General features: G+C 38.3%; 1 protein-coding gene across 1 annotated transcript in view; it reads right to left on the bottom strand.

Annotated features, from left to right (window-relative positions):
* Nucleotides 1-16,189, bottom strand: part of BMPR1A (bone morphogenetic protein receptor type 1A) — a 35,222-nt gene that overhangs the window by 17,397 nt on the left and 1,636 nt on the right. The window contains exons 2-5 of the mRNA XM_078077487.1: nucleotides 10,940-11,102; nucleotides 8,398-8,500; nucleotides 3,958-4,054; nucleotides 3,695-3,794 (exon numbers count right to left, since the gene is read on the bottom strand). Coding sequence (XP_077933613.1) covers nucleotides 3,695-3,794; nucleotides 3,958-4,054; nucleotides 8,398-8,500; nucleotides 10,940-11,102 — 463 coding nt within the window. The remainder of the gene's footprint in view (nucleotides 1-3,694; nucleotides 3,795-3,957; nucleotides 4,055-8,397; nucleotides 8,501-10,939; nucleotides 11,103-16,189) is intronic.

Genomic DNA, 16,189 nt, shown 5'->3' on the forward strand with positions numbered 1-16,189 from the left:
TGACTGCACAGGCATCGGTGCCCCAACCCCTGCAGTATTCAACACAAACACACATGTGCACACACACACACATACACACACAATTAGGCTGTTTGAAGTACCACAGCTCACTGGTGCTTAATTCCTTTTTTAAGTTATTTTTTAATGGTTTAGTTTGTTTAGTTTTTTTTTTTTTTTAAGATTTATTTATTTGACAGAGCGAGAGAGCACAAGTAGGGGGAGCAGCAGAGAGAGAGGGAGAAGCAGGCTCCCCACTGAGCAGGGAGCCCGAAGCAGGACTCAATCCCAGGACCCTGGGATCATGACCTGAGCCGATGGCAGGCGCTTAACTGACTGAGCCACCCAGGCACTCTGTTTGTTTAGTCTCTATTGCAATGTCTTCATGCCTAATCCTATTTTCTTCTATAGTATCTAATCTGCCATTAATCTCATCCAGTGTACATTTCATCTCAGATAGTACAGATTGCATTTCCTAAAGTTTGATTTGGGTCTTTTTATATCTTCTATGTCTCTATTTCACTTTTTGAACATATAAAATACCAGTATAATAACTATCTTAATGTCCCTGTCTACTGATTCTAAAATCTAGATCAGTTCTGGGTTAGTGTTTTTGATTCTTCATTATTGGTTGTATTGGTTGTATTTTTGCATGCCTGGTGATTGTTGACTGGATGACAGACATTGTGAATTCTACCTTGTTGGGTGTTGGGTATTTTTGTATCCCTCTTAATATTCTTGAATTATGTTCTAGGACACAGCTATTTGGAAACAGGACAATCCTTCTGAGGTGGGACCAGTGTCATTTCTAGTCTAGGGCTAATTAATTCCAATACTGAAGCAAGACCCTTCTGAGTACTCTAACCAAAGCCCTGTGAATTATGAGGTTTTCAAGTCTCACAGCTGATGGGAACAGACACTATTCCCAGAATTGTGTGAGCATCGAACAATGTTTTCTTCAGTCTTTTCAGGCACTCTTTCCCAGCCTTGGGTAGTTTCCTCACTTGTACGTGCTGATCGAGATTCAGCTGAATATTTGATGGGAACTTTCTGTAGATATCCAGAGTTCTTTCCCTGTGAAGCACTCTCCTCTCCAGTACTCTGTCCTATGAACTATAACTGCTATTCGTACCCCAGACTCAGCTACATCTCCTGGAGAGTCAGAGCCTTCTGGGCTACACCTGGGTTCCTCCTGCGTCCTACAGCTAGAAACTCTGGGCAGTAAGGAGGGCAATCATAAGGCTCACTTCATTTATCTCCTGTTTTTCAGGGATTAGTGTCTTTCACTGCCTGATGGGCAGCTATTAGTACGTGAGTGGGGTTTACTGATTATAGGCTTCACTATAAGATGACTGCCTGGGCCACTTCATTGGGTCCACTGGGGTCAGTATATTTAGGTCTTTTCTCTTCGGCTGGACGGATTTCCCCAAGAAGATTCTTCCAATTTGTTATTTGAACAAGCCTGGCTGACAGGGTTCTGGGATAGTTGAGGGGCCCACCAATCAGTATGTAAATGTTCACTTTACCTCCATGTTTTCACTGTAATACCTCACTCTCAATAAATGGATGCCACACTAGGAATCTTATCTTTGTTCTTTCCAGAGAATACACTTCTAGCCTTCTATTAGGGAGATGGTGGGGAAGTGACTGTTCAGAACAGGAGTAGCGAATCTCATCATCTGTGGTACTTGCCATCCAAAATGGCCCACAAGGACCCTCACCTCCTGGTATGCATGTCCTTGTTTAGTTCCCTTCCATAACACAGTAGGGCTGACCTGGAGACCAGGAGTGACCAGGAGAATGTGGCAGAAGTGATGGTGTGACTTTTGAGTCTAGATTGTATGTAGCTTTGCAGCTTCCACCTTGATCTCCTGGATCACTCACTCTAGGAGGAAAACGCCAGGCTTCACGCTACAAGGACACTCAAGCAGCTCTGTAGAGAGGCTCACATCAGAGAAACTAAGGCTTCCCGCCAATTTGTGAGCCTTAGAAGTGAGCTACCTTTATCTTGGAAGGTGATCTACCAGCTCCAGTCAAGCCTTCAGGCGAACACAGCCTCTGCTAACATCTGACTGGATGTTATGAAAGATCCTGACACCCAGTCACTCACTCCTGAATTTCTGACCCACCGTGAGAGACAATAATTGCTGTTTTAAGCCACTGTGTTTGGGAGTGATTTCTTAATGCACTATTGTGTAACACACACAGCATCTGACTTTCTAAAAATAGACTTTCAAGCAATCCTCTTGGTTTTACTACCACTCTCAACTTTACTTCCAGAGATAACTGGTACCGCCAATTCTTGAGCTTCTTGGAGAATTCTATGATATAAACTGGTTGCTTTTTTACTGTCTCAAAAGTCTAGCCTAGGAGTCTGATTTTTTAGGTCTGCAAAGTCACTTACTACTCATCCAAAAGCTTCCCAAGTTCCAAAGTTTTTTGCTGTTATCTCCTGTTCTCCTCGTCCTAGTTGGACAAAGAAGTTAAAAACTATTGCTTTTTTACTGGAGGCAGCAAGAGTAAGTATGCTCAACCTGCCTCTTTATCTAAGAATTTCTGCCAGTATAACAGGTGAAAAACAGTATCTCAGTATGATTTTAATTTATATTTTTCATATGGTGAGTATTCTTGGGTCATCTTTTTATTTTGCTTTTAAGAACTCTAAGTATTTCCTTTTAAGTAAATATTCATTTTCCCACTGAACTGTTAAGGTTTTTTTCTTTTTGATTTATAAAAGCTCTCTATATTTGAGAAATCAGCTCTCTGTAATATAAGATGCTGCTTTTTTCATTGTTCGCATTCTGTTTACGGTGGTTTCTGCCACCTAGTAAAGTTTTATTTTTATGTAATCAACACAATTTTTTTTTTTAATTTAAAGTTTTGTTTTCTGTGCGTGTGGTTTTTTTGCTTTTCAGTTTTGTGTCAGACTCAGAAAGGGCTTCCACATCCTGAGATTATTTTTTAAAATTCTTCCACGGTTTGTTCCAGTGCTTTAATCACTTCATTTTCCATATATCTAGTTCCAAGCTGGGTAAAATTTATTCCAGTGTAGGTAACTGATTAAACTTCATCTTTAAAAAAAAAAAACTTTATCTTTTTCCATATAGCTACCTACTACCAAATCCATTTATAGAATTATCCAAATTTTCCCCAGTGATCTGAAATGTTCCCTTTACCATATACTAAATTTCTTTATATACTTGGGTCTATTTATGGGTCTAAATAACCTGTTCTACTGATCTCTTGGTCTATTCGTATGCCAGTAAGATAAAGCTTTATTACTGAAGTTTATCCCCTCCTGTTGTTACTCTTCTCTTTTGGCAACTGTCCTCTGAAATCACGACTAAACACAATTCTGAAGCCACAAATAACTAATGAATGATAATGTACTTGGCTTTTTGAGACAGATCTTCAACACTCATATATAAGAAAGTTCAATATTCTATAAATAAAAAAATCATAAGAACTCATGAACAAAACAAGAAGTATAAAGTTGCGTTCAACTAACTGATTAGTAGTAAGGTCCTCTTTTCCCTTAAGAAAATTATAATCTAGTTAGGAGATTATAACCTAAAGGAGACAGAACCAGAGAATACAAGTTAATGGTGTCTCAATAATTTCTTTGCACTGGCTTTTAAAGAACTGCTCATACCTAATATTCAACAAAATATATTTTGTATCAAAATAATTATCTTACTTGTAACAAAAGCAGCTGGAGAAGATGATCATAGCAATTATGCAGACAGCCATAGAAATGAGCACAACCAGCCACCGAATGCTGCCATCAAAAAATGGACCTGACAAGGGAAGTAAACAATAAAGTACACATATTATCTTTCTATCATATATTAAAGGGGAAAAACAGTTTGTAGTGTTAAATTCTAGAAAGCTTGCTTACTGTTAAAGCCAGAGAAAATATTTTACTGAAAATCATGATCATGCTCTTCTCGGCTAACCTACCTATGACAACAGGGGGCAGTGTAGGTTGTAAATACTGGTTACATAAATTGGTCCGACAACATTCTATCGTCCGGCGTAGCTGGGCTTTTGGTGAATCCTAGAGGAAGAGTAATGATAAAATTAAAAATGGCTTGATATTTTAAGTTGATAATGAGGTTTTTTTAATATTCATAAATATAATTTTTAATTCAGCTGAAAGAACAAGACCTCTGAATTTTATGTGTAAAAAAGGATTACTGAAAAATTAGAATCTGTGCTGAAATAGTGAAGACTGTGAAATTATTTTTCCTAAGGAGAACATATGTATGTGGATGGTGTGTTGGAACACTGAACTATAAATTACAAACATAAGTTCATAAGTATTTTACACCAAAACTTTGGCATATCTTAATATATTACTATTCATTTGTTTTAATAAAAATGTAAGTCATGGGATCTTTTCCTTAAAAAACATGGATAAGACATTTTATCACAATGATGAACTAGTAGGGTACACAGGATCTCATAGCAGTACTTAAGTGGAGGGTATCCCAGTCTAAAGAAAAGAGATGTCAGAAAAAGTAGTCAAGTAAGTAGAAGATACTGCAGAGTCTGCTTGCAACTTCGCTGTAACTAATGAACCCCACATAGAAGCAAGTTAAAGCAGATGCAGTGAGGACAAAGGGAAAATATAGAAGCCATATTCCTGAGCTTCTTAGAGTCTACCACCAACTAGATATGAGATGTGTCCCTAATAGGTCAGAAAATGAGCAGAGGAAAAGACCGTAGTCATGAGAACAGACATCAACAATTATGTGTGAAGTTTGATTTGACTGGTACAGTACTTGACAAGTTATTAACTTGAATGCTGACATTTCAGCACTGCCTGGGAAAACTGCCATTCTGAACCAAAATAGTAACAGAAAGGAATTGCTTGTCATTATAAAAGTAGCAACAATATAAGCAGAAATTGACCATGCTATTCTTAAATATCAGATGGCCAGAAAGGAAAAACTTCAGTATGCTTGAGCATGACTTTAAAAAGGTGAATAGGAGTCCATGACTTGAGATTCTATCAGGGAAGGTGGGTCAAGAGTATTTGGAAACTTTCAAAACCGCAAGTTTTACACTTTAACTGAATTTTTAACATTAAAACAATTTTTACTTTTAAATGATCATAAAAAGAGAAAAGACAGATATGTTAGGAGTTATACAGGTGACTCTGAAATAATCCCAGATCGAGGACATTTACATGAAGGATGGAATGAAGAGTACATAACTAAAGATGAATACAAGGACTATGAAGCATCCAAGAACAGCTGCAGGAAGGCTAACGATCAAAATGAGCTGAGCCTTGCAGAAGAGAAAATATAAAGAAAAACGAAGAAAGGGTTTCTCTGGCAATGCTAGAAGACAGACCACCAAGCAATGGATGTGTTGCTGACAGAACAGATGAGGGGGACAAAGATCAGCACCATGCAGTGGAAGCCGCTCTCCCAGACACAGGAAGAGATCCTCCAGGGCTCCTGTGTTCTGCATGAGTGCCTGCCCTCAAAGCCGAAGCCGGGTGATCACACCAAGCAAGGGAAGAGAGAGGCCTGGAAGGCTTGTGTGATGGGAAGATTTTAGCAAGAACAAGTGTTGGAGACTGAAGGGCTAAATGTTATACTTTTTTTTTTTTTTTTTTTAAAGAAAAAGAAAGCAGACTTGGCCAACTAGAGTTTGGAGGCCGCATGGTAATATGGAAAAAGCAAGGGCTCTGGAACCAAACAGTTTATTAAATCCTAGCTTTGCCACTTACTAACTTTGTGAACGATGAACTTCTCTCTGGGCTTTCGTTTCCTCTGCTGTAAAATGGAGGACAAAAAAACACCTGCCTTACGGGGCAACTGTGAGGAAATGAGGTAGCATATACCAAGTACCTAGCATATTAAATGCAAACAGTAAATATTCGATAAATTAATTCTTCTTGCTCTAGCAAATGTGACATGATCCTAGTGGGGATTCTAGAACAAGCCAAAAATGCTTATAAACTCCTAGAAGAGCCAAAGTGGCTTCACCAAGAACAGCAATAGCAGCCTCAGCTCCCACCTCTCTTAGGTAGGATACCTGGGTGGGCAAAGATGAGATGGTCAAGTTGGGGGAGGGGACCTTTCCTATTCCTACATTCCCCCACTCCCATCCGCCACCCATGTCCATTTGTGTGATTTGTCCAGAGTCATGTGAGCTTACTTAGATTTGAATTACAACACTGTTTGGAAATGAGGTTTTCGGTCCCAGGCCTTTAATCTGTAAACCAGGAGGGAGATGGGTGATTGTGCAAAGGAAAAAAGGAACAGAAACTGCCTGGGGAGCCCTGTTCTCAGGCAGGCCAAGAGGACTAGGCTCTGGAAAGCAATTCCCCTAAACTATCCACTAGCCTATGTGATCCTTGTGTAACACAGTCTGTGTGTACCTAGGGATGCACATAACCGGCTTAGTGACTGCTCAGTTATATCATCAGAGCTAACATTTATTAAGCCCGGTGTGCTAAACTCTTTACATATACGTTATCATATCATTTGATCCTTACAACTCCTTTACAAGTGAGAAAACAACTTTAAAAAAGAAAAGCTCCTTGCCCCAAAGTTCTGCAGCTAGTAAGCAGCAGCACACGGAGTTGAATACACATTATGAAGTTTTAGCAACTAACTTATATTAGTGAATTCAATTTGTGATATACCTAGTTTAGGGGGCTTTCAGGATACTGGTTATTACTGCTGAGCTCAGTGCTCTAACCATAGTTCTTTCTTCAATATTTTCAGTGATTAAAAAAATGTACAGAATTTGTGGTTTATAAACATGCAAATGGCATAAAACTGGAAGAAATAATCAAATTAGCATCCCCCCAAAATCCTGACAAATTACAGAAAAGGACTAATTCTAACATGATAAAATTTAACATAGACAAGTATGTAACAACTGTTTAACAAAACCCATTCCATTCCCATCCTATTTGTGTCAAGAAACCAAAAGAACCAATAAAGAATGGAAGAGGTGTGGTTCAGCAGTAGCATGAGTGAAAGATGGGGATTTTGGCTGACCGGAAGCTCGACAGGTTTCAACAGTGTGGCATGACAATCCAATGTCTAACATGAGATTTGGCTGTATTTAGAAAAAGGGAAAGGAGTTATTTATTCTCTGCATTTTTTTTTTGTGCCTGGTCAAACCACACTTGATTCTGCATGTAACACTGAGAAACCGGAGTAACTGAAGCTGATCATACACGGAGCAGTTGAGGTGACCAGGAACTAGCATTTTCATGGGCGAAGACAAGACGGTATGGGGAGGAACGCAGGACCACACAAAAAACTTTCTTCACACAGTAAAGGGCTATCTTATTAAAGAGGCTTTAGAGGGGCGCCTGGGTGGCTCAGTTGGTTAAGCGACTGCCTTCAGCTCAGGTCATGACCCTGGAGTCCCAGGATCGAGTCCCGCATCAGGCTCCCTGCTCAGCAGGGAGTCTGCTTCTCCCTCTGATCCTCCTCCCTCTCATGCTTTCTATCTCTCATTCTTTCTCTCTCAAGTAAATAAATAAAATCTTTAAAAAAAAAAAAAAAGAGGCTTTAGATTTGTCCTCTGTGGTCCAAAGGGGCAGGAAGAGATTTACAGTCATTAGGAGGAAAAGCTTTCTAAAGATCAGGTCAGGTTGTTCGTACAGATGAAACAGGTGGTCTTGGGAGGCAAGGAGCCCCTGTCACTAGAGGTATTGCACTAAAAAAACAGATGGGATGCAAAACGTGTTTGTGGGGGGGGAAGGGGGATGTATAGAGGAGACGTGTGGATCCCCAACTTTAGCAGAGGTCAAAACATATAACCTTTAAAGTTTCTATCAATCCTGAGAATTTCTTAAAATGGGAATAACTTCCTAAAATAGTCGAACCCTAAATCTGTGAACAAACAGTTCTGTCTGAAGCTGTTTTTCAAAAACACTGGAAGAACTGCTGGGGCAAATTACTATATAGGATTTTGAAGAGAATAGGTTTATACCCGAGAGCCATCAGGATGTTCATAAACTCTTTATTACCAGCTCTCGGATGCCTTTGCTGCTACTGTTAAAATAGCTCCACTGAGATTTCCTTACAAGGACTGAATTTGTCCCAGGGACACAAAGGTTACTGCCCATCACCCTAAAGTCCTTCCAGTCAATTTTATAATCCACAGGTGATACTGTGACAATATTTTTTGCAGTCATGACAATTTGAAAACAGGATGATTTAAAACTTTTTTTTAAAGTAAAATAATCTGGAACTTCAATTACCACAATCCTACTACTTGAAGCAAGAGCTAAGTTTCCTCCAATATATTTGATTTACAAGAACATACAGTGATGAGCAGATCAGGCACATTTCTCCTGGAGAGAGGAATACTTTCACGTGGTCCCTCCCTTCTTTATTTCATAGGCCCCAAATGAGATCTTACCTTGCACTGAAAGTCAGATCCTTCATATTTCATACACCCTGAAGCTAATGTGGTTTCTCCCTGGTCATCTTCTTCTATGATGGCAAAGCAATGCCCATTAGTTCTAAAAGAAAAGACCCCCCCAAAAAACAAAAAACATAACTTCACATCAGAAAGTACCAATTAAATCTCAATTTGAATGTGACTGGGTACTAATGACCTTTAGTACCTTGTTTTTTGAACTAGAACTGCATTCACATGTTATTTATCAGCAAAATTCTATGGGTTTTCAGGCAAATGAAAGAGTTTCAGGCATCTGAACTAAAACCTAATGGTCCAAGGTGGAAAAAGATTTCTTTTAAAATGAGTCCTCCAAATATGAATTATTATGTAACTTCTCTTTGCTAATCACAGCCATGTGATCACAGGAAGCTGATTTATAAAATTTTACAAAGTAAAGAATCTTAATGTTTTAAAAATATGCTTAAAAATGGCTGTCTCTTTAGGGCACCTAGGTGTCTCAATCAACTGAGTGTCTGACTCTTGGTTTCAGCTCAGGCTCAGGTCACGATCTCGGGGTCGTGGGATCAAGCCCCGTGAGCAAGACTCCGCGTTCAGTAGGGACTTGCTTGAGATTCGCGCGCTCTCCCCCCCACCGCCCTTCCCCCAACTCGCAAACACTTGTTCTCTCTCTCTCAAATAAATAAGTAAATCTTAAAAAGACTTCCTCTTTCTATCCATAGGATTTTCAGTATTCACATACCATAGACAATAAATAAAAACAACTTTTTTATGAAACACAAAACCAGACTAAATGACAAAGAAAAATATACTTGGGAATAACATACTGACTAAGATCCTGAGAGGTGCATTTTACTGAATGTGATATGAAAAAAGGGATAACTTTTGAACAGCTTCAAGAAATTTACATATATAGGGGCGCCTGGGTGGCTCAGTTGGTTAAGCGACTGCCTTTGGCTCAGGTCATGATCCTGGAGTCCCTGGATTGAGTCCCTCATCGGGCTCCCTGCTCGGCAGGGAGTCTGCTTCTCCCTCTGACCCTCCCCCCTCTCATGTGCTCTCTTCTCATTCTCTCTCTCAAATAAATAAAATCTTAAAAAATACATATATAAATAAAAAAAGAAAAAATTTACATATATATGTATTTAACGAAATGTTGTCATTTTAGTATTAGTATGTGGAGTTTACCCCTAATATATTCATTTAGACTTTAAAGGGCAGGAAGCCACTTGTAAAAGATTTTTTTTGTGGGATGCCTGGTGGCTCAGTCGGTTGTGTCTGACTCTTGGATTCTGGCTCAGCTCATGGTCTCAGGGTTGTGGGATCAAGCCCTGTATCGGGCTCCATGCTCAGCTGGGAGTCTGCTTGAGATTCTTTCTCCCTCTCCCCTCTGCCCCTCCTCCCACTTGCGTGCACTCTCTCTCTCTCTCAAATAAATCAATAAAATCTTTACAAAAATAAAAACAAAAGCTTTTTTGTGTGCTCTTACTTATTCATATCAGTAAGTATATTGTTTCTACTTAAAAGACTCTTGCAGAATTATTAATTTTTTTGTAAGGAAAAATGCTAAGTGTGGGGCAAAATTCTGTTAAAATTAATGATTTCAGTTATTCTGGATTACTAAGCCACTAATAGCCCACACATATCAGGCACGTATTACGGACAATAAGTTTGGCAAGAAATTACCTGGTGACATAGTGTGGAACACTCCCCTATGACAGATTATCCAGGCTGTCACAATAAATTCAACTACCACCAGAGGACAAACAACAAATCTAGGACATGGTGAACTATCATATAATTTCAATATTTTACATGTATACTTTTTGGCTTTATATCTGGTGACATTCAAAGAGCATACAATTATTAGGAAAGTACAAAGCAGGACGTTATTACCTTCATAACAGGGACACAGTTAATTAACTGATGAGATTGTGTTGTTCAGGGAATTTTTTTGGCTAGTAAGCCAATTCTTCAATGTCCCCAAACAATATGGAATAGAATTATATGATCATTTATAAATGTGTTGAATAGTTAACATAAAATTAAGTAGGAAAATTAAAACTGTCATATAAATCAGATTTGGATTGGGAGCTCACTTGTAAGAAAGTAAAATAAAATTAATTAAGTATCACAGTATCAACTCCTATCTTTCTGTAAAATATTTCAACCAATTCAGAATTATAAGATTTTGGGTGAATTTCTTTTTTGGTAATCTCTAAATTTTCTACAATAAGTATCAGTAAACTTTATGATAAAAAGATTATTAAATAAACTCAAAATGTTAGACAAATACCAGATTCCTTTTATCTCCTTTAAAAAGGATATTACAGTGTTACTGTAAGAAAAGAACCATCAATCATGTAGTAGTACTAAATATTCCCATATACAGAACAAGAAGCTTTTTGGCTCTTTGGAAAGATACCATATAAAATTAAAGAAAAAAAAAACAACAACCTTAAACAATGTAAACAATTCTTAAAATAGCACCAAATGCGCTCCTATTCTCATAACTTTAAGAAGGACTGCATAAAATACTTACATGCATGTGTTATTAATAGCATCATCTGGGCAGTGTCCTGAGCAATAGCACTTTAAAAAAGGCAAGGTATCTTCTGGTGCTAAGGTTACTCCATTTTCTGATTTTTTCTGGTCAGAGTCCGATTTCATCCCAGTACCATGGAGCATACTGTCTAGATTCTGCCCTGTATTCAAATATGAAATCTGTGAATAAACCATTTCTGAAAAGCTAATTCTTTCAATTTCAATTTCCAATGAGAAGTTTCTAGGTTTTCTTATTACAGTATGAGAGCTACTGTGTTTAATTAAAAATACACTTCATTCATACATTTAACATTTGTTAATAACCTATTATGCACAGAATAACCATCCCAGGTATTGTGGGACATATGGAGAGGACTATGTCACAAGTTTTACACAGTGGAAGACAATGTGGCAAAGGTAGAAGAATATGGTCATGACTTTAAGAAAGGTACAAAATGAGAAGCAATTTCAGGGAAGTCTGAGATTGTTTCCAATCATTAAAAAAATACACAAATATGGTTCTTAAACTCCTTGGCTCAAGACTTGGGACTAGCTTAAAAAAAAATAAGTCCTTTATTTGTGCCTCTGCGTGGAAGGGCAATTACTAAGCATCTCGCTTTGGACTTTAATTGCTTAAGTAAGGAAACTGCGAGAGCATGGGGACTAATCATATTATCTGGTGCCTTTTATCTCAAGGTCATTGGTTCAAATCCAGCCTATGCTGCCAGAAACTGAAGGTTACTGTAGGGCAGTAGTTAGCTTATGAAAATAGAACTGTGTTCTTGCATTAGAGTCAAGTAGCCTCAAATGACAGATACTGTCATATTTGGTACTGAATCTTTCAGGCTGAAAGCAGAACAGAACTAAAACGTTTTAGTAATTCCTCCCTCTCTCCGAATCAGCTGAAATTGGCTAGCCTATTCCTTGTAGGGTTGACCTCCAGGGAATAATATGTAGAGCCAAAGAGGTATAAAATATTAAGAGAATTGTGTATAAACATTTCATTATAAATGTTAAATAAGTGGTTCAAGCATAATGTGGACTTGACTTTAGGTCTCCTACTCCTCTGCCATCTTGCTCCTCCAATGTGGACTTGACTTTAAATTTAGCCATACTGGTAAGATGAACTATTGAAAAGAAAAAGTAACACACAAACACACACTGATAACAGGAAAAGAATGTGCTGCTAATTTTTTTTAGTGACTCCATGCCTTGAATTTTAATAATTTTCATTTAACCCTTTAAATTGATAACAAAGCTTAAAGACCTCATTTACGTTAGGAATGTCAACTGTAAAAAGTAACAAAAGGGCAGGATGGCCAAGAATAGAAGAAATCCACTAGGCTAAAAACGAGGTGACCTGAACTGTGGTCTACTATGGTCCTACGATGGTCCCACCATAGTTTAGTTAGCTGGATGATCATGGACAAGCCCTGTCACTTCTTCAGACTCATTTACTCAGTAAGACTGCAGCACTAGAGGCCACCTGAAGTCTCTTCACCAGCTTTAAAATCCACTACGGTAACAGAAGGAAGCACTAATTTACGTATGGAGAGCAAATGGTACATAATATACTACATGCAATTAATTTTTCAAATATCTAGTGATACACAGAAAAAGCAGTATAGTGTGATAGAAATGACACGGAAATAACAGTGTGAGGGTAAGGGTTCAACTCCCAAATATATCCATAGATGTTACTCTCTGAACTTCTTCTATCTCTAAAAAATGGCGATAATAATTCCTGCCCAGTTCAACTCAAGGTTATATATAGATGAAATGAATGTATAATAAAGGGCTTAATTACATATAAAATAGGGTACAAATGAAGAAATTATTTAATAACAAAGATCATACTAAAAGATCACCAATACCTAGAATATTCAAAGTTATATCATGGTTAATACACATAATTTCCCCAAACACTATCTGAATTTAGGAAATTAAAAATCCTAATTATAATAACTTGCATCTGGGGTTTATATTACCTCAAATATTTATTTAACAAAACATTAATTAGACGCCAGCTACGTGCAGGCAAGTTACCGATTGCTGGAAACTGATCTGGTCCTTGAGAAATGGGGAAGGACAATAAGCACATAAATAAACACACTGTGAAAAGTGATATAATACAAAGGTAAACGAAGGAAGGAGCCTGTAACACAAAGTCAGCCTAGGTGTCAAAAGCAATGAAAACTAAGCTGTATCTTAAAGTTACAAGATTTCCCTAAATAGAGGCATGGATGCAGAGAAAAATAACTAAGCAACAGCCTCTCTGCAGTATCTCCCTAGGAGACAGCACCCACCCCATGGTCTAAACAAATCTCCTTGTTGATAGTTCCTAGATTTACCCCTCCAGCCTTGACCTGCTTAAGTAATCTCAAAATTAACTTGTCCAAAATGGAACTCATTAACGTATCTCCTCAAACCCATCTCCCCAAGTCTTTTGGCTCAATCTCCAAAATAGATCTCAAGTTTTTCCACTTTTTTCCAACTCCACTGCTATTACCTGGCCCCATCATGCTGTGCCACTTCTGAGATAGGAATCTCCACACTCACCTCCCTACTTCTGTTCTTGGGCCCTCCCATCCATTTCCCACATAGGAGCCAGAGTTATCTTAGAAACATAAATCTGATCCTGTCACTCCCTGCTTAAAACCAATTAATGGCTCCACATGCACTCAGAATAAACTCCGATCTCCTTCACCATGCCCACCACCAGCAGGATTTGGACCCTGTGTACCTCTCCAACATCAACTCACAGCACCTACCCTCCACCATGCTCAGGCATGCTAGCCTTCTGTCAGTTCCTACAATATGCCAATCTCTTTCTACTCACTAGTCCTGTGTTTACAAAGCATAAAATTATGAGGTCTGGGGTGGGCTGAAGCTATAGGTTGTATTTCAAACAAATACATGCAAAAAAATACTTAAAGTTTACATGCTCAAGTGTAACAACTGAGAAAAAACCACAAATATATATAAATACAGAGATGAATAGCTAAAAGATACAAGTGACTATATACAGACACATTTATACCAGCTTCCTTTGTCATTAATGGCAATTTTTGGCATCCATGATTTTACAATTTTTTTCCTGACTAAATAATTTTTCTTACTTCCCCAGTCATCTATGGTCTTCCTTTGTACAAAGCAGAGAAAGTCCTCCCCCGTCCTTAAGACAGAATGTCTAGAATAGGAATCAGAAGGCAAAAGGTAGGGGAGCTGGAGAGACCAATGGGACATTAATGCTTTGCATGTACGAAGTGATCAGTAACAATTCTCCTTAATCTATGTGCTACGGAGTGGTGACTACTGAAGGTGGCTTCCAAGTTGTCCTTCTGAATGGGAGTTTATATAGTACTTATCCAATTTCTTCTTCATCACTGAATACTGAGTGTGTTGGGCACCAACAATTTCTCTCTTAGCTACCCACTGCTAGACCATGAAGAGGCCCATATGAACCTGGTGGACACGGTTACATACTACCCAAAAGTCTTGGATGAGTGGCCGAGTGCATTAAGTGGATAAACCTCTGGGTTATATATACATATATACCTTTGAGGAGGAATTGAGTATTTCCATTGATACGAGCACTTCTAGCATATGCATGCGAGAAGGGTATGTATGAGATTAGGTAGACAGGTGTAGTACCCTGCAACAACTGCTGTTAGGTGTTCTTCTTCCCTTTACCTTGCTAGACACACACACACACACACACACCCTTTTTTAAATATTTGCCCCCTCCTCCATGTGATTCAGGGAAGCACAGCCCTACCCTCAGTAGAGACAACTGTTTTGTCTAATCCAACAATTTTAGTTCTAGTCCCCTTGCCACTGCTGACACAAGAGCATAAATTACTTCTGGCCAATAAAGTTAGAAGGAAGTCCACTGGAAAAGGAAGGGGAAGGAACAGGAGAGGTGCCTGGGGAAAGATTTCTTTACCAATTAAAAAGAAACACGAGAGACATCCATTCCCTCTTCTACCGAATGCTGCCAACTCAAATTTGCCATATCTACATGGGATCTCTGGCCCCACAGGAGCCACATTGTGGCCATGGAGTCAGTTTAACCTAGGGCTAAATTAATAGGTGGAGGAGAATACAGTTGAAAAAGAGAAAGAACTTGATGAGAGCCAAGGAATTAACTTACTGAAGTCCCCCTACCGTCAGACTTCCTGTTTTGTAATACAACATTTTCCTTATTGTTTAAGCTATTTTGAATTGGGTTTTTGTTGTTGTTGTTGTTGTTACTTAGAGCTGAAAACACCTTAACTGACAGAAGAGAAAGAATCTGTTCCAGACTCTTTAAGTTGTCCCAAGGATATCTATTTTCCCTATCTTCCTAACTGACCAAACTCTGATTTTGTCTGGCGGGACATGTGTCCAGCCATAGGCAATGGACTTAGATTAATCTACGCTGACTGTGACAACCCCATCTCCCAGTTTTCCAGTAGCCCTAGCAACTGTCTCAGTTTATCCAACAAAACACAATAAAATCTGCCAGCAGAAGGCTGGTTTCTGGGGACATTTTGCTTTCCTGAAATAACATGCAGTTGAAGTCAGTGCTGACCCTTTCCCCATTTTTCCTTCCTCCAATGCAGATAACAGCAGCCGTTTTGTAACCATTAGGGAAAAGCCAAGAAAACTACAAATGTCAACCTTGACACCACTCAACTACTGAATGAGCACCAGCAAATATCTACCATCTACATCAAAAATAAATCTATTTGTTTAAGTCACTGTTTGTTGGGTAATCAGTTTCTTAAAGCTAAAATCCATTTCTAAAACTTGTGACCAAGCCAAAAACAAGGACTAAATAGCAATTAGATGTTAGTATCAGGTGACGCATTCTTTGATCCAACTTGAATAACTTTATCTCAATGTAAAGGACTTAAATCTTTATCAAAACATCTAATGCTCCAAAAATTCCTGTTTACATCTGGGATACATGTTATTGTTTCTATTTTACAACTAGGAAACCAATAATATGGAGAAATTTACTTTCCCGTGACACAACTGAAGCTAAAGTTGAAGCTAAAGTCATTTCCACTAACACCACTTCCAATCCTTAGTAATCTCTAAGAAATAACATTTTCTTCTACATTGGTTTTAGTTTTCTTTAAGACTAAATATTTTTATTTTATTTAAAGCAACTCTCAAACTCATCTTTTTGAAAGGAAATGTAACACATTTGGCTATTCATCACAGCAATGTAATTCTTACCAATATTTTTTGCTTACACCTA

The sequence above is a fragment of the Halichoerus grypus genome, chromosome 7 (genome assembly GCF_964656455.1).
Source record: "Halichoerus grypus chromosome 7, mHalGry1.hap1.1, whole genome shotgun sequence".
Lineage (NCBI taxonomy): Eukaryota > Metazoa > Chordata > Mammalia > Carnivora > Phocidae > Halichoerus > Halichoerus grypus.